A 19,356-nucleotide genomic window follows, 5' to 3' on the forward strand; every position below is an offset into this window, starting at 1 on the left:
AGGCGTTAGAGATGTTATTATGTGAAAGCAAAGAATACCGTGACAGCTCTTGCATATTTGTTTGTTTTTCAAATTCTAATATAATGTTTAGAATATGAGTTGTGTAACTAGTATGGTTCGCATAACCTGATAAGCAGTGATTGTACAGATCACGTTTTGCACAGTTTCTGATTTCATCGCAATCGTCAACATTATCAACAATCTCCATTCTGTGGTCAGGGTGAGAGGAGGGGGCTATGGGAAAAAAAAATCTTCCCATTTCATCACCCCAGCCTAATGGATTTGCCAGGAAGACTTTGAGGCTAAACTGCAAACAGGATCCTTTGGGTTAGTGTGCCGCCCAGCCCACGAGTCAGCCGGAGAAGTCATTAGCTCAAATATCCTGGCCGCCCTTGTTGCCAAGTTTCAGGGGCATTATATCACAGATAATAGACGCTTACCTCTCATGACTACACCTCTCACACAGGTGAGCAGATCTCCATTTTGGGAAATGATAGAAGTTATGTTTTCGGCACGCTTCATGGAAACATATTTTACATATTCACAGATTTTTGAATTAGTTAATTTGATCTATAAGCTAAACTTAGTTTAGGGCAAGTCCAGCCCTCAGGCTACGGAATAATGACAGCTTTAGTCTGCTGTACATATTAGAAAATTTTTTGATAATTACCTCCTTACCTCCAGCACAGAGTAATTCAGTTTTAAAGAGTTTAATATAGAGTGTGGTGGACTTAAGCTGAGTAACAGCCCTGTGTGTGAGTCAATCAGGGTTTTGTGTTGTTGGTCTGTGACTTCAATCAAATTTGCCTCCAGGATATAAGCACCATGATGTGTTTATACTTATCGTAGAACTGTAACTAACAACTAATCAGTCTCTTTAACAGATTTGATAGTTTTCTTATCCTATTGATTATTTTATTGACCAAAAAACATTGGAGGTCCATCAGTTAAGACCAAAGAGATATATTCTAAAACTATTTTTTTGTTTAATTGTTATTCAAACACCAACAAGTATTCAGTTTACAATAAAAAATTTAAAAAAACAACCAAAACTTATATTTAAGACACTAACCTCCATTTCTACCTAATGACTTTAATTGTTACGTACTTGTCAAAATTGTCATGAACTGTTTCCATGATCTGCAGAGGATTTAACAAAGATTAAAAAAGAAGTACTTCATTTTGAGATTATTTCAGATTTTAACACCTCCTAAATGTTTTGTTGTACATTGTGTAAGAGTCACTTCTCGTGAATTAGTTCAGTGTCCTTAAAAGTATTGTAGGGATGTGTTAAGAGGTTTAGCATGACAGAACCTCGGCTGTGTCTGTAATCACAGTGTACTCAGCACAGAGGATTTTCTGGATCAGGGGAGGCTTGTTTGGGAGACTGTAGTTAAGCATCAGCACTGCCTGCAGGCCAGAAAGCAGACAGCCATCATCAATCAGTGTGCATTGAGGAGATACTGTACCCTATCATGCTATGGAGTGTTCATTGAACTGCGTAGCTTTGCCAAGCAGCTTGCTTCACCCCTTAGGCACTAAAACTCAAATAGTCCTTTCCCTCTTAATGTTGACCTCAGTCAGTCTCAGTATAGCTGGAGCTCCAAGTAGAAGCAAAAAGTCACCTTCAGGGGGTAAACGGTACAAAATAACATGTTTCAATGAGCATAGCAAAGGGCTGTGTGCCTTGTGTGGCCGACTTCACAGCTGGTTTAAGACACCAACAATTGCTGTGCCTCTATTTTAAGCTGTGTTGAAGATATCTCCCTTTCTGCTTACTCAGCACTAAGATATGCAGGAGATTCAATACTTTGGCTTGGAAAACAGCTCTGTGTCCCAGGCCACTGCCCTCCAGAGGCTCTGGTTCTAATTAGAGCCTGTGAGGAGGAAATAAGAATGGCAGTCACCTTATTGGCTCCCCCGCTGAATGTTATATATAAAATATACAACTACATAACTCTCAGAGGTGTATGATGATCTTTTCTGATACACCCCAAAAAGTCAAAGGAAAGGTGTGGGGGCTGTTTTGGGGGCTTTGAAGCGTCAGCGAAACATCTGCTGGCTGTCCCTTTTCTTTTCCCTCTCTCCGTCTCTCCCCTCTACAGTATCATCTCTCTCTCTCCCCATCTCTTCATCCCTCTCTTTTTTACGCCTTTTTCATTTTTTATATCTACGCACATCCCATATCACTTAATTCACTTCCTATCCCTGCATACCTCTCCCACAAGGGCTCAGCCTGTGACAGTCCATGATAAGCACGGGCTGTTCAATTACAGCAGCGCTGTGTTCACTGTGACCTCCTACACTTTCCCTCTGAGGGAGAAAGCAGGCAATTATTGGCTGCCCAGTGCTCAGACATGCTGTACCTGGAAGGTCCAATTAGAGTCTGGTGCTGTAAGAAACGGCAGTGTTCTGTCCTACATATTCATATTTTGTCAGGTGTGTGTGTGTGTGTGTGTGTGATTGTGTGTGTGTGTGTGTTTGTGTGTGTGCGTGCGCCTGTGCGTGCGTGTGCGCCTGCCTGCCTGCCTGCCTGCCTGCCTGCCTGCCTGCCTGCCTGTCTGTCTGTCTGTCTGTCTGTGTGTGTGAGAGAGAGGGACAGCAGGTGTTATAGTCCAATCTTTTCCGAGTATTAGTTATTAGTTGTTCAGTTTCTCATAAATACTCCAAAACAAGCTCAGCTGGCTCGGCTATGCCAGATAAACTTGCAAGAGCATGTAAATCAGTATAGGCAAACAGGCTCACAGTTCTTTAACCTGCTCCATTTTAGTGTTTGCTTTTGGTAAAGAACGGAGCAGATTTCCACTTTGCCATACGCCATTGCAATAAAAACCACTGAACAGGAAATGAGGCCCCTGTGTTCTCATTTCTCAGTGTCACGTAATTACCTCAGCTGAGGTCAAGAGCTCTGGGATTTTGTTGCTCATCACACAGACACACACACTCAACCAAGAGAGGAGATAGTCATCAGAAACCTGCTCTGCTGGTTTAAAGGTGTTTAAACAGTCCACCGCTGCCTTGTGCTTTAAATGTACTGATGGCTCCAGCTCTTGAGGATGCAGTTCTTTACCTGGCCACCTTTTCTGTGTCCTCTTCTGTGCTCACTCACTTTCACAGCTGACACTGCTGCTCACCCAGCCACTCCACCACCACTCAGGAAGGAACCTTGTTTTTTGATTTTGATTGATCCAATGTGTTGGTTCCTTATCGAAATGTTGGAAATTACAAGGACAAAATAGTATTTCCATCTTTAAGCCTCAAGGATACACAGTATATAGTTATAGCTCTACAGATTTTCCTGTAGCAATACTTTTAAGAACCAAATTGCACAATCAAGGGTTAAGTTTTCACGGCAGAGTTAAGCAAAACCACACAATTGGTGCTAATCTATCAACTTTACAATTATATTAGGAGATATTTGATGTGCAAAGAGGAAATTTTGGCCTGAGGTGTTGAAAATGATGGACAAGAGGAAAGGTGGCTCCTCCCTTATCGATCAAACTCTGATCATCTCTGTAAAAGGCTCTTAATGCTCAAAAAAACATTAAGAAAATGAATATGCATGGCAGGTATTGATTGATATTTTGCTTACATCTTGGAAGGTCTGAACAAATAGTCCTCATTCATTTTCATCCCAAGTGATGTCATACCAATTCATCTAATCTAGGTTAGTATTTCTCATAATGAGCATGCTTTAATTAGCTCAATCTGGCTGCCAGTCTCTGCCCCAGATCACCTCACTTCTCTGTGAAAACTCTTGTCTAGAAGCTCTGCCATTATGAGGGTCAGTCCACTTTTGTTGTGATCAGTGTTAACTTTTCTTTACTTTACCAACTTAGTTCTACAGGGACACGTTTTATTTTCCCCTCATTCTGTCCATCCACCAGCCACACGTGAGGAGGACATCTCCTCCTCCTTCTCAGTGCTTCTCTCTCTGTTTATTTATATCTTTTGGAGACTTGTAACCACAGAAACTTCATCATTTTGCTTTCTTTATCCTTTGTCTAGACTGGTGAGAGTGACTCTAGCTTATTTGAGTTCTGCAGTCTTTCTTGGACCTTGTTTATCTCAATTTAATGTGCCCACTTTCTCCATAACTGGATTTATAGGACAGCTGGGTCCTGTCAAAAATGTGCCTCGCAAACACACATTATGTGGTCACACTCAAAATTGGCATACTGGGAAAAGAAAGAAAAGTGTAAATGATTTTCTAGCCTGATGAGGAGTACACAATCCCTCTCGCTTACAAATGATACAAATGAAGATCTACAGATTTCTTTACACTGTTTACTCACTGCCAGCTGGCTGTACCATCTGGACACACTGTATTTACCTCCTGAGCAACACATGCAATCCATTCTGTATCTCCCAAAAAAAATAGCAAACTAAATCACGTACCTGAAGCTCTGTGTTAGGGATGTAAATTTGAAAGTAAATGAAAACGCAGAAATGGTTTTCTTTTAACATTCGAAATGAACCAGGAAACAAGACGAAACTTGTAAAATGTTGTTGTGTGAAACAATTTTTCATACAGATTTCAGTTTGAATATAACTAGTACAAAGAGAAAGTGGTGCAGTCTGTTTCACTTCAGTTAAACCCAATCACCAGAGGTGAGCAATTTTAACTGAAACTCTGGAAAGAGCTGTTTATGGTTACATTCCTCACATTAAGATTCTTGTAACCCTCTTTTTTAAACATCAATCAAGACTAACAATGGAAGAACTTATGAAGATGCCATCATTGCAGGTTTTGACATTGTGCATTATGAAATGTGGTTGTGTCTCAGCAAGCACACAATGTTACCACATGATTGAGGATTCAACTGATCTCGATGTTAGGTTTGGGCAGAGTCATACAATTGAAGTGTGTGTCTGGATCGAACATTGCAAGATAAGACTATTTTTAATCTTTTGTAGTTGAGATTAAGCTGATTCAGTAGCATGGACACAATGTTGATGTGTCAAATAGAAAAAGTCCTGTAAAAGGTTTATTTTAATTGATTCTTTCTCCTTTGGCCAATATACTATTAGATCTGAACACATGCTATCCAAACTTGTTTGGGCTTAGAAGAGGTCTGTGTTTTCTTTGTAATAAAATACACACAGATCATAACGTTGCACTATTGAATTCCAACAGTCACCTCCACTCTCTATCAGTGCAGCAGATTTATTGTTCTGTTTTTCGACTGAATGCCAAGTGAGCTCGAGAGGAAGAGCTCCTTCTTTTGACTTTGCGCGGATGTCACTCTCCTCCATACTGAAGGTTTTAATAATAAATTGATAATAATCGAATCGAATCGCACTGTCAACCAATCAAAACCAATTTATCTCTTTACTTGTGGTTTTCAAAGAGGAGATGTAGGCTTCCACGGATCCTTGAACGGGGCGATGTGACTCCATAGGCAAGGGAATCAAATCAATTTATTTGTGTAGCCTGATGTCAGATACAATGTCTACAATGCTGAGTTCTCTAGGAGGACAAGGAAAAATTCCCCAAAACTTTTATGTATAAGGAAAAGGAAGAAACCTTAGCTGTATGAAGACTCAGTTATTTTTTGTGGTTATTGTTGTGGCGAATGACTAAATTTGTGGTTATGAGAAACACATATCTATTGTTGGTTGGTAGCTGTTGGAATAATCTGTGCTTAAGAAGACATGCCGGATGATTCTGCAAGGGAGCTGGATTGTTCAGTTTAGGAATTTCTTTCTTTCACATCGAGTTGTGATATTCGTCCTGAATGTATTTTATGTTTTGCAGAAAATGAACAGTTGGGAAAATTTACAAACATTATATTGTGGGCAGTATTGGAGGAGCTTCTTGATCCATTTCTGTTGATCCTTGTGAATGAAGGATTGCAAATGTAACATCAAGCCAGTTGATGTACCCACAAGGTGAAATCCTCCACTGGCTTTCTTTTGTCTTTGTCTGCCTCCAAGACAGCTGACTGACATGTCTGAGATGCTACATGATGTTTGATTTTGGTGGCCTATTGCAGCTCAAAAACAGAACCCATTATCCTGCAGAATATCCACTCCAAAATAAAGCTTTGCATATTGAGAGCTGCAGTCCTCTGCTTTATGATTACAGGTTATGGATCAGCTTAGGGAGTGATAGTTCAAAAATTCCTGAAAGCGAATCTCAGGAACCCCAAAGTCCTGTTATCTTTGTTTCTCCTTGACATTGTTCCTTTGAGTGAAGTGCCTCGCTTATTATCTTCCCACCTACATCATTGTTTGATTGCTGGCCACTTCTGTAACCGTTGAACTGCAGCGGTGTGGACCTCTCTCCACTGGCATTAACGTGAACAGTGGCCTTAATGTGATCTTGACAGATTCAAAATGAACTATGCTTACCTCTGAAGGAGCCAGATGACAGTGTCACGTCCCTACGAGAGTCAGAGAGCACTAGGTTTGCTGTCATGGAGAATCCACAAAGAACCAGTGGGCCTTTGAGGAGGTTCAGGCTTCACTGATGCTACTGTGTCTGTGCACCCTCGGGTCTGTGTTGTCCCTGAGACATGACCTGCTGTGTGTGTGTGTGCTGCTGCAAATGAAATAAGCTTCTGCAAGAGTCAGGATGGCTCACGATTCACAGAACTTAGTTGGGCAGAAGGAGAAGTAAGCCACATGCTGGGGGGCAGATTAGGTCTTCTACTATGGCCTGTTTCGTAATATTTAATGGATTTTAATATAGTTGATCCTACTGTTTGGCATAAATAAAGGTAATCGCTGTTATTTGTAGGAGAAGCATTCACATTTAATTTTCACAGATGTTGGAACTAAATTGTGCTTCATTTCTGTGTTAAAACTGCTTACAGTAAACCAGAAAAACCCTCTGAATATCAGCCACAGCTACTTTCATTTTAAATGACATAACATTGTACGTACTAGAAAGTGGTACATATTCGCGAAGAGAGGAAAAGTGGAGTGAGAGGTTAAACAAGGAGAACAGTAATGACCAGCATCATTGCTATCTTAGGCAACCAAACAGTTCACCCTGTTCTTATGAATAGTTAGTAACAATAAGAGTTCATTTAGATCCATAGTATATTTAGATATTTATATGTATTTGGATGCAGAGGTTGGAATTTACTATCCTGCTTATACAGTTGCCAAATGTTGTTAATTTATATTTTGCTGTAGAGTAGGCGTTTTAAGATGGAATTAATTGACTCTTCTATCACTGCTGTCAAGTCAGCTAGTATCGATTGTACTGTATAGTATAGTATATTATAGTATATTATAGTATATTATAGTATAGAGTGCACTGTGTCGTGGTCCAATGTGTTTGAATGGTAGAACGCCAAAGGCTGCAGAAAAAAACACTGTAATGAGGTCATATCTTCCCTTTGCGATGATAGTGACATTACGGTCATTTAGCAGACGCTTTTATCCAAAGCGACTTCCAATAAGTGGGTGACATGACACTGTGCTCTACTGATCTCCAAACCTGCAGAGGCAATGTTTGGAAAGCCTCTGAATCTTATTAACACACTCTACACACAAAAGTGTCAGGCAGAAAGGTCACAGGGTTCATGTACACTGTGTTATGGGTGCCACCCAGAACTGGTCAGGAATTTGTAATTGTGTCGAGTCAGTTTACTGGATACTGTAATAGAACACATCAGTCAACTAGAATAAAGCTAAATCTCTTCTCTACAGCTTAGGTCAGAGGATAAATGAAATAAGTAAACCTCAAATGGACACATGGCAATAATGTCAATAAACATCCTGTGCTACATTTACACTACATGTCTGGATTCAGGCTTTGTGCCTGACAGCCTGTTTACATCTTCTTTTGACTTGACATTTAGACCTAGAACAACAAGGGATTCCTTTCTGAAATGGATGTAAAAAAAACACCACAGTGAACTGAAATGAGACAGAGCTCATTCCTGAAGCATCTTATAAAGGCCCACAAGGAAATGATTGAGTCAGAGAAGAAGAGCATTTAGAGAGCTTAGTGCAGCCTTGGCATCTGTGGCAAGCAAATTCCTCTTAAGTGTATACTTAATTGCCGATGAAGCTATTCTGATTCTGATTCTGATTCTGCTAAGTCATCTCGATGGTGATAAAGTGTTGCATTGGAACGTCAGATTCCGATCTGCTTGTTGCATTGGCGTAAATGAAATACATATCAGATCTTATAATATTATTGAAATTATATTATAATTATATTTATTACATTATTTGGCTGAAAATGGGGGTGAGAATGTCTGATTCCACATGCATGTTTTACGGTTTACATGTAAACAAAGCACATGTGATACAGTCTGTGCCATGTGAGAGGAAAACTTGTGGCAGTGTAAATGTGTCAATAAGGGAAAATGTGCAGGACAAAGTGCTGTTTACAAACCATTTTAGAAGTTTGATTTTAAGTGATGATTTCCAATGACAGGTCAGCAGATCATCCCAGCTGAGATGATAGATGTCAGAGAGGCCCGGCCAAGATGTCAACAAGACAATGTTGGAGGGGAGGAGTGTAAACCAGAGAGAGCAACAGTCCTGAAACCACTTTTTTAAAGCACTGACAGATCCCATTAGTGACATCTTTCATACTGAGCTAGTGGATTTTCTGATTTATATTTTCTTTGGAGTGCCAACAACACTTTTCTTTTTAGCGTGTGTGTTCTTATCCTCCAACATTTCGTCAGCTTTAGTGATGAAGAATGCTTTCCCACCGTGTCTCCACATCAGACCGCTGACAACCTAATACACAGGAGGCCAAAGGGGTAGACATGAGTTCCCCTAAATGAGTACTCAAAAGATGAAAGCAGTAATAACACGACCATGTCTCTCTCTCTCTCTCTCTCTCTCTCTCTGGCTGTCTCATTAGGTTGGTGGTTCGTTAGCACAGCAGAGGAGCAGGGCTGGGTGCCGGCCACGTACCTGGACTCACAGAATGTAACCAGAGATGATTTGGATCTGGGGACCTCCAGGACTGGAGAAGGTTTGTACAGACACAGACACAGACACATAAAACACTCACTCACCTACTGAGTTTGTTTTCTAGACAGGCCTGTTTAGAGCCAGCAGATGTTTCCCGATTACATTTGCTTAATGTCTCAAGATAATTAAGCACAGTTTCAGAGAGACTATAAAAAATGAAGATACTAATTTCTCTGTCAGTAAAAATGCAGTTCACGTTCAACAAGATAAACTGAAAATATTACAGTTGTGAGCTACAAAACCTGTTTTGTATCAGCTTGGTTTCAGCTTTATGGTGCGATTATTATCTGAAGAGTTTTACAAAAAAAAACAAGGTCAGGGGCTTTGGTGTGGTGAAAAGATGTTCAAAACTGGACATACAACGTTCTTCATCTGAACCTTAATATTCATCTTACAGGGATTTTCATCATTTCCCTTGTATATTTTGGGATGAGTTAGGTACCAGGTAAATAATGTGGTTATTGTTTAATGCATGAACATGTCTCAGATATGACTTAATGCATCAATACTTGAGCACTCACAGGAAACATGGTTCACAAAAAGTAATTTGGACTATTTACACTTCCTTTTACTTAATATAGTGTTTCTCCATTGTGATATTAGTACTTCAGTTTAAATACATACACACAAAGAAATGCCCACAAATGCACTCACACAGATTTCACACGTGACCATGCACACACACACACACACACACACACACACACACACACACACACACACACACACACACACACACACACACACACACAAACACAAACACAAACACACAGTTTTATTAGCACTACTGCCATGGAAACAAGTATGGCGTAATGGATTCTACAACTATCTAACCGTTACAGTCTCCCATTCAGGCACACTAGCTTTCAAGATTCACTACGCACACACACACACACACACATTTGACCAAATTGCTGCCAGTTCCATCACAGCTGCCACATGCTCTTTTTTGCAGTTCTCCCTATTTTAATGGGTTTATCTTCTTATTCCTTCTCTCTCTCTCACACACACATTGAGTCCTATTTGAGTCCAGATGTTGTTAGTACCTACTGTATGTGGTTCTACTATCCACAGCACAAGACTAAAACAACAATAAAATGATTGATGATCTATCAATCTGTCCATTCCAACACACTGACATCCTGATTAGAGTTTGTACTGATAGCCTGCACGTTACTGCTCCAAGGGAGTCCAGTCCTTTCCAGACACTAGCACCATTTTAATGGAGTCAGGCCTTGAAAGCAGCATATTTTGGCTGTGAGCTGTGTTTATTTGACTCGTTTATAAGCCCCAGCTAACCTTGTGCCGCCATTAGGGTCTGCCAGCGTATCCAGTGCGCACACAGCAACTTAAATCCCATTCAGCTACTTTTATCCTGTCCGCAGTAGCGTCGGCACCATTCATTTGCTGAACTTTCTGTCTTTTAATAGCCTGTGGTGATCAGAGCAGCTGGCCTGGTTGTACCCTGGCTTGCCAAATTATTCCAAAAATCCTAATAAGGCCACTTTCACAATGCATCTTTGTTATCTTGTTGTCATTGCAAAGGAACACAGGGACAGAGTCAGCTGCTATTTGGAGAAAAATTAGATCAAATAAAGAAACCAAGAGATCAAGGTGAAGCATTCAGGTTAGTTACAGTAGCACCTAACACATTGTCACGCGCTCCCCTTGCCGGGATGAACCACAAAGAATTTATCTTCCTGTATTTGGCTTAGTATAACTGAAATTGCATTCTCGCTGCAGTGGAACCGAGGGTTTCACTCGGACCTGTTGTTTTGATGCTGCTTCCTCACTTGTCCCAATTAACCGTATCAAGGCTGGTACACACACACAGCAGGTGTGCTGTACGGTGCTGACGGAAAGGTGTTCGTGTGGAACAATCAAATCAAAACCAAACCAAAACAGGCGCATTCAGACCATCTTTAGGAACCGGTCTTGGTCTCATCACAAAAGAACTCAGTGGTTCATTTGTTACAGGATCATAATATTAACCAGCACAGAGCAAGCAGAGAGTCATTATCCAGCTACCAACTCAAATTATTTATAATTATTTACAAGTAATTGTGTATCCTGGAGATGCAATAATAGCCTGAAGGAAATTAATCTGTAGCTGCCTGTGAAGTGGATCATGCAATTAAGTAGAGTGAGACACACTCACTTCCCATCTATCATGGTCTTCCTGCACTTTTAACCCATGCAATCAAGTGAATTTATGCAGGAAGCGCCTGAGCACACACGCTCACGCGCACACACGCTCACGCGCACACACGCTCACGCTCACGCTCACGCGCACACACGCACACGCACACGCACACGCACACGCACACACACACACACAGAGACAGTATACACACACTTTCCCTCCACTCCCCAACGCCTACCATTTTCCCATTAGGCCCTGTGTCTTTGTGTTTGCACACATCGTCACTTCGCATTTCTGATCTCCCTCTCCTCGGCTCCTGTCATCTCTTACATTTCATTATCTCTGCGTGCTCTGTAACCTAATTTCATTGACAGCTGAGCTCGACAGAGAGGAACTGACAGGCACCAGAGTGGCCTGCTGAAATTACCTCGAAATAACATTTCCCTTTGTGCCTTCCCTTAGCTGATATTCCAATTAGGAGGTCAACAGGAGTGGCGTAGTGGTTAGTTAGATGGAAGGCAGTCTGGCAAAAGAGAGAGGGAGAGAGAGAAGAGTCAAAGGAGAATACAGATGGATGCCAGGCAGAGGGAAAGATGAGATTAAAGGATGAAGAGCGGAAGGGACAAAGATGGGTGCGAAGGAGGAGAGATTGACTCAGGAAAAAAATGTAATTACTCCAGAAAGCAGGGATAGAGGGATGCATTTCTTATGTCGATCCTCCCCTCTTTAATGTCATTGCTCTTCACAGGACTCAGAGAATCCATCAGGACTGAGGGAAATGACTCATTGTGTCATGATTGTTCATTTATCATCTAGGTTGAACCAATAAGAATTTGCAAGAGGTTTAGCATTCAAATCACAACAGAGACTATCCACAGTCCCGTTGTGCAACGTAAACCTTATTAGTCATTTGTATGATTATGATATTTGTTGTTTGGCTTTCAAACTGATCAGATGCTCTAAACTCTTCAGTGGAGGATATACTAATGTTTTCTTTCTTTCTTTGCTAGTTTATCTTAAGCCAACACAGCTTAAAATTTAGGAAATTCAACTTTATTATTTTATTTATAAAAGAGCTCTTTACACCCTGGAAAAAAGCACGGCAGCCACAGATTTAACTACAAGAGAGCAAGGGTGAGGACTCAAAAGCAGGGCACAAGAATCTGAAGTCAAAAGCAGTGTTTCATAAACTAAACTCAGTAGTCCAAGGTGCAAAAGGGGAAACATAAAATACAAGCAGATACTTGCCAACAGCATAAAAAGTCCAGAAACACTTAAACTAAGTCAATAATAATCCAAGACAGGCAGACCTACATCCCCTGGCCAAACATTCGCAAGTTAGCCTTGTACATTGTGGGGTTTGGCTTTATGGAATGTTTTTCTGCAGACAAAGTTTTGCAACTCATATAACAATATGCAATTTGCAACACATATTCCTTTACTGTATTACTCTAAAATAATAGAATACAACCAACATTACAAACATATAATAATATAACATCTATCCTCTACTGACAAATATTGCTAAATCAACTTTTGTAGGTTGTCATGAAACTGCAGCTAACTTGTTATTTAACCCTTATTTGGCTTTTATACATTATTTTACTATTGCATTTGATGTTCGATTTGCTCACTTTTCTGTGCTACTAACAACAGCTTGATAGCCTTTCTTCCTGCTGCTTACAGTGCCTCCATTGCCTCTGTTTGTTTTCTCTTTTGGTTGCTCCTCATCCTCATCAGTTACTAAAAGACGCAAGGCCCATCTGAAGAGGCTGGATCGCCGCTGGACCTTAGGGGGTATAGTCAACCGCCAACAGAGCAGAGGTGAACACAAAGCTAACACCAACACGTGCACACACACACACACACACACACACACACACACACACACACACACACACACACACACACACACACACACACAGACACATTCCGTATACATAGTCTGGAAACTGAAAAATGCATGGTGTAAATGCATGTAGAACGCATTTTTATTCCAATGTAATCCAACCTTTCTGATGGCTTTCCGATTGCATAGGGATGTTGTCTGTCTCATATCTCTGTCACAACTACAGTAAGCAATTTTAAACACAATCTATACAATCGGGAGGCAAGATAAAAGTCCACTTTGAAGTTATCAGGAGTTACTATAAATGCATTCTGTTCACCAGCCCACACAGAAAATGATAAAGTTCCACTGCTGAGCTGCTCCCTTTCTCACACACTTGTACACAGTTTGTGGCCACATGGTGACACATGGTAGATAGCTCCATTTATCCAACTTTTGGGTGTATGGAGGATTTATCATTCACATGTACAAACTGAAATGGATCTGATAAATAGGACTTGAATCTGTTTATTACAGTTCCTCTAATGCCAATAAGAAATCTAATTAATTATTAATCTCTGTAATAGAATGTGGTGGTCAATGGTATTGAATCACCACTAAGATCCAACACGACAAGCACAGAGAAGAGTCCTTTGGACTTTCAACATTGCTGTCTCTGTGCTATTGTGGGCTCTAAATCTAGACTGAAAACCTGTCCTGAGCCTATTCAACTTCCTTGATACAAAAGCAGCAACCTTGTCACCTGTGAGGGGACAAGCTGGTGTTGATGCTGACAGGCAAAAGATGTGGACAGTTTATCAGCAAAAATATCTAATTAAAGGCACTGTAATGAAGTGAAGCATCATGGCATATATAACACACATTTTGTATCCTGGCATAAGAATTTGTCTTTTAGTGGACAATCCTTTTTTGCAGTCGTAACTGTATAATCGTTTTAGTCTGCATTTTCTTGGTGTTTCCTGTTTAAATGCAGGTCATGTTACAGGATTATAAGGGATTTCCTATAACATGGACTGTAATTATGGACTGTGCTAATATATATTCATATATTGCTGGCAGGAGCATCCCATGCAAGGCGCCAACCGGCAGGAGTAGTTAGGGCAAGGGTCGGCAACCTTTTTAACAGGGAAGCCAAAAAAGCCAAATATTTCTAAATGTATTTCCCTGAGAGTCGCAGTTTGCGCTGGGATCATCCGATCTGACGGGGGGATTATCATCACAGTATAAATATTTATTACTTGTTAATCGTGTTAAACAGGGAGCCACTGCAGAGAGGCTGAAGAGCTGCGGGTTGCCGACCCCTGAGTAAGGGGTTCAGTGTCTTGCTCAACCAAATGTTGACAGGTTCTTGACTTCTCTTGAAGGAGACCTGAATCAAACCAGGAATCTTGCGATACCTAGACGTAACATCCTGAGCCAAGGCACCCCCACAATGCTAAAGTTTGTACTCCTATTACCTGGTGGCTCAAACACACAGCTCTGAACACAGTCTCTCAAGCTGTTCTTGTATGCCCCCCTGTGTTTGTATATAAAATATATACTGTATATCAAAGGATAAAACCTCCACCAACAATCTAAACGCTTAAAGGTTACAGAGGACTTCAGAGCACAGAGGAGTTTCAGCTGGCAGTGGCTGTTACTGGCTGTGCTGCAGCAAGCTAATCGCTCCACGATCAGTAGCTCTTTTTTCCGTCATAGAAAATGGTCTCACCAGGAAAGCGGCAACAGCTGCTGCTGTCTGGAGTCGGCTCAAACATCGTTGTTTTAGCTTTTCCAACTTTTACTCTGACCACCTCTGCACATTTGTAACTGCATTACTGCCTGTTGACTCACTTGTCCAATTTGAGTGTGTGTCTCTCTGCCTGCCTGTACTTCAGCTAAATTCAGCTCTAATCCAGTAAAACCTGAATCAAACTCTGGGTGTTTGTAGGCATTTTTTGTGTTGAATCACTCCGTGTGCCTGGTTGTAAGAAAGAATGAGTGCCAAACAGTCAATACAAGTACAGCAAAACATAGACAACCAATCTGATTTTGTTGATTGTGTTTTGATGCATTAAATCCAACTCTTCTTCTGATCAAAGCAAATTCACACAGGATATTGAAAAAATGTAAAGGTATACTCTTTGCTTTGCTTTGTGATGGGCGGTGTTGCTGTCCCTGTTAGATAAATGTGTTGCTCTGCCATAACAAATGGTCAAGCAGGAGCCCTGCAGTGGCATTTCAGATACAGTTTGATTCAATATCACTAGCAAAAGATGAAAACAATGACCAATCATGTAGAATTTATATCCACAGAGATTTTATTTTCTAATATACATTCCAGCCCGTTTGCGGACACTGAATTCTTTGTCTTTTATACATGACACATCCTCCTCTTCATAAAGAAGAGGATGTGAGTTCAAGCACAAATTCAATTACTGGTCATCATCCTTTTATTGAATCTTGTGCAATGACACAAAGCCGGGTCGGACTGTCTTTACCTCTCCCCGGCTGAGTGTTGATTGGTTACTGAAGGCAAAGTGACCTCATTGTGTGGCACCTTGTCGCACTCTAGTTCAATATGAGCTGCCCTCCTGTCTGCCCTGTCCACAGAGGTCAGTGTGTGCTCTGACAGATCTCCATCATTTACAGAAGGTCCCTAATCTGATATATAGAGACCTGCTGTCCTGCTGATAATCAGTCTTTGTCATCTTACATAGTACTGTTGTGATTATGTCCATGCGCACACTCGAGACAAGCATATCAGTATACACAGAACAAGCACACACATGGGTAGATGGTCCATTTGTTACTGCCTGTCCATCTGCAAGTCATCAACCCAGTTTATACCGAGCCTCCAAGCACACACACACACACACACATACACACATATAGACACATATACTTAGCCCCAGGTTCATGCCCCAGACCTTCCCAACTGCTAAACATTAATGGCCTCAGCTGTTCTTGAAACAACAGCAAAGACATAACCCTAACCCTAACCCATCTTAATTTGCCCTATCACACACATTCATTGGGTAAGCTGACACGGAGAGGTCAAACGAGTCACACACACATTTGAGATGTCAACACTGCCCCTCACAGTTCCTTCAACAACACTGTTGCCTTTAGGGACACATTTCTGGGTATCACTTTAATATGGTATTTGTTATTTTGCATAGAAATGTCAAACTACTGATGTAACTCATGTGTAGACTTTGTTATGCAAAAACTCAATATATAGTCCTACAGTTTGGGCCTATTATGTTTCAGATTTTTCTCTCCTGTAGCCTCGCATAAACACTTTGGTCCTTTACTGGCAAATAATTAATCCACTGTGTTGTCCATTGATCTTCTGCTAGGATGCATGGCCTAATATGTCTGCACCTCTATTCCCTTAGTTTGCCTGGATCTGTAAATCCCCTAACCTTCAATTGCTCCCTAGTAAGCCAGAAGAAGGATTTCCCTCTCTACTGGGTCTTGGAAGCGGAGCACTAGCAGAGCGTGAGAGAGAAGTTGTGGTCAGATTGGAATCCAAGTATCTTATCTCCTCTGGGGGGAGGCCCTTGCTTGGAGGAGGCATCTCCCTGTGGAGTGAGACAAATACTGCATCAAGGCTGGTTGGGTCCAAATAACTTGAATGGAGCCAAAAATCCCTTTAGCACTGAAAGCAAAGGTTGACATTTGGGGTCGGGGTTAGCTGTGAGAGGGAGCAGTTTGTTATTGTTATGTAGGACAAGATGGAAAGTTTCTGTTGGTATGGAAATAGCATTTTCAGTAGGTCACAAACTCACCATTTCCCTCCCTTGCGGAGATTTTGATCATGTAGTTGATTCAGCTATTGAACTATGACATTTAACTCACTTTGTCTCTCTTTTTGTTTCTCCCCTTTACGCTGTGCCTCCAGAAGAGAAATATGTGACAATACAGCCATACACTAATCAAGGGAAGGATGAGGTCAGCTTTGAGAAAGGGGTCACCGTGGAGGTTATCCAAAAGAACCTGGAGGGCTGGTGGTACATCAGGTGAGTGAATCTCAGATCAGTCCACATGATCTCTTATCACACTGGCATTGATCCAGTTAATTCACTTTCAAAGGGAGTAAATACTCAGATAAGAGTGAGATGGTTGGTAGTCGTGATTGTTCAGAGCTGTGATCAAAGCAAAAGGTTACTGTAGCTCTCATCTAGGAAAGGGTGTTGTGGACAACCTGTCAACATATTGTGCGCTCCAGAGATCTGCTGGTTGTGCTGTGTTTGTGTATGTGCACAAGTGTGTAATCATCCGTGTTTTTGCGCTTACTGTTTGTCTGTTTTTTACCCTGTAAATGTGTATTGCTAGTTATTTGTTTCCTTGTATCCTCGGGGAAAGAATAATACACATTATTATATTCTGGCATCTGATATATGCAAGCACGTAAAGGTCAGTGTATGGGTGGTTATATAGACGTGTATGTAGAGGTACACACAGTGGCCCTGGTACGCATTATGTTGTGTGTAGCACAGTGTGATGTTTTGATATCTGTGCCTTGGTTGATATGTACACACAAACAGATTGTTCTCATTCATTCTATTGAGCAATGAGTCATGTTGCGCATTATCAAACACTTAATAATTGCCGAGCCAAACCTCTGCATCAAACCTTTTTTAGTTATATATCCTGGTGGCCACAGTTGAATTTGGGAAAATTGGGAACGGTCGGCGCTCTTCTGAAAGGAAGTGTCCCACCTTCAGGGAAATGACTCAGACTAAGATGTGTAAAATTGTACATTGTTTCACAAAACACTCTAAAATGACTAATGTAGCATGACAATGAGTGCTGAAATGTAGGGAAGCATAAATAATGCAGGTTCTGTTTACAACCCCTAAGATAGCTCTGTGCCACAAGAATTATAGTTGCACCCTTTCCAAGACACAGCATAATACTTTGTTTATATTATTTAATATATAAAACAGTGACATGAAATTTAAAGTAGATATCTATTTTCCATTCTTTATTCTATATGGGCCCATAAAAGGTGTAGAGTCCATTAGTTACTATGGAAGTACAATATGCACATATCCAAATGTGCTGTCCTCTACTTATCAGTCCCCACAGGGGATTTCTGTGATCAATGCTGCACCAATTTCCTGAATGTTGTTTTCATTTATATTCACAAAGTTTAAGTAGCACCCCTGTTGTTCTTAAAAGCGCTCCTGGGGCGGCACACACTTTACACCCAGCTGCCCTCCACTTCACTTAAGAAACAAAGAAAAACTAAACATTAACCTCTATTATTTCCACTCCTTTGCCTTTAACCTGTTTCATGCTCATTGTTTGTACAAATATTTTTGCTGGCTACACATCACCACTTCCACATTAAATCGATTTTATAAAACCAACAGTTTATGTAGGTGCCGTAAGGTGACATGATGAGCTGAATGCATTTCAGGCACGAATGCACCAGCCTGCTGTGTGACGAATGCCTTTCTCCACCTTCTCACATACGATTTTGATAATCTTTGCAAATTATGCGGTTAATATGCAGTCAAGTCAACTTTATTTGTGTAGTCCAATATCACATACAATGTCTTAAAGGGCTTCACAGACCCGGGATCAGGACAATTTCAGATCCAAAGCTCTCTTCGAAGCTGAGGAAAAACTCCAGGGAAAACTTTAATGTGTGAGGAAAAAAGGAAAAAACCTCAAGTTTCAAGTAATCTATGAAGTTATGCAGCATTGTGGAAAATGTCATCATTTTTTAAAAATTGCATAAACATCTGTCATCACATAATGCTAACCATACCCAACCCAACCCATTTTAATTTAAAATGTATTTTATTTTTATTATTTTATTCTTATTGAGCTATATGATCAATCTATGTGAGATGGGGATACCTACATAATCATGATACTAATATATATTAATCATTGTTTACATGTATACATCTTTTACACCCAGATACTTAGGAAAAGAGGGATGGGCCCCTGCCTCTTATTTGAAGAAGGTGAAAGAGGACTTCTCCCCCCGCAAAAAGACCCTCACAGGCCCTGTGGAGATCATTGGCAACATCATGGAGATCAGTAACCTGTTGCAAAAGAAGTCTGTCAGCGAGAAGGACATTCAGGCAGACGCTGATGATTCCACCATACCTGAGCGCCACTTCTCTAAGAGTGAGATCAGCCTGCCCATGCCCTGCACCACTGAAGTAAACGCTGAGACAGGCCGAAGGCTGAGCTCTGGCTCAGGCTACGGCTCCAACAGTCCCTGTCCAGCATTATTAGGAGCAAGTGCCATCCTTAGTGAAAGCAAAGGGAGGGCTGACCAGGGGTCCCCGGCTGTTGCGCGAGTGGCACCTCACAGAGTGGAAATTGGTGAGTATATCTATTGTATTCAGAGAAGATTTCTGGACCATTGAATACATCTATGATTCATAGTATTTGTCAGGGCTGTCTG

The 19,356-nt window shown here is 41.0% G+C and overlaps 1 protein-coding gene across 5 annotated transcripts in view; it reads left to right on the top strand.

Annotated features, from left to right (window-relative positions):
- sh3pxd2aa (SH3 and PX domains 2Aa) overlaps positions 1-19,356 on the top strand; it is a 97,854-nt gene that overhangs the window by 67,857 nt on the left and 10,641 nt on the right. For all 5 annotated transcript variants that reach the window (XM_076147765.1, XM_076147767.1, XM_076147766.1 and 2 more), the window contains 4 exons: positions 8,837-8,950; positions 12,833-12,916; positions 16,828-16,945; positions 18,862-19,274. In XM_076147765.1, coding sequence (XP_076003880.1) covers positions 8,837-8,950; positions 12,833-12,916; positions 16,828-16,945; positions 18,862-19,274 — 729 coding nt within the window. The remainder of the gene's footprint in view (positions 1-8,836; positions 8,951-12,832; positions 12,917-16,827; positions 16,946-18,861; positions 19,275-19,356) is intronic.

Source organism: Genypterus blacodes, unplaced genomic scaffold, assembly GCF_046128005.1.
Source record: "Genypterus blacodes isolate CSIRO-AG114 ecotype Tasmania unplaced genomic scaffold, CSIRO-AGI_Gbla_v1 ptg000039l_1, whole genome shotgun sequence".
NCBI classification, from domain to species: domain Eukaryota; kingdom Metazoa; phylum Chordata; class Actinopteri; order Ophidiiformes; family Ophidiidae; genus Genypterus; species Genypterus blacodes.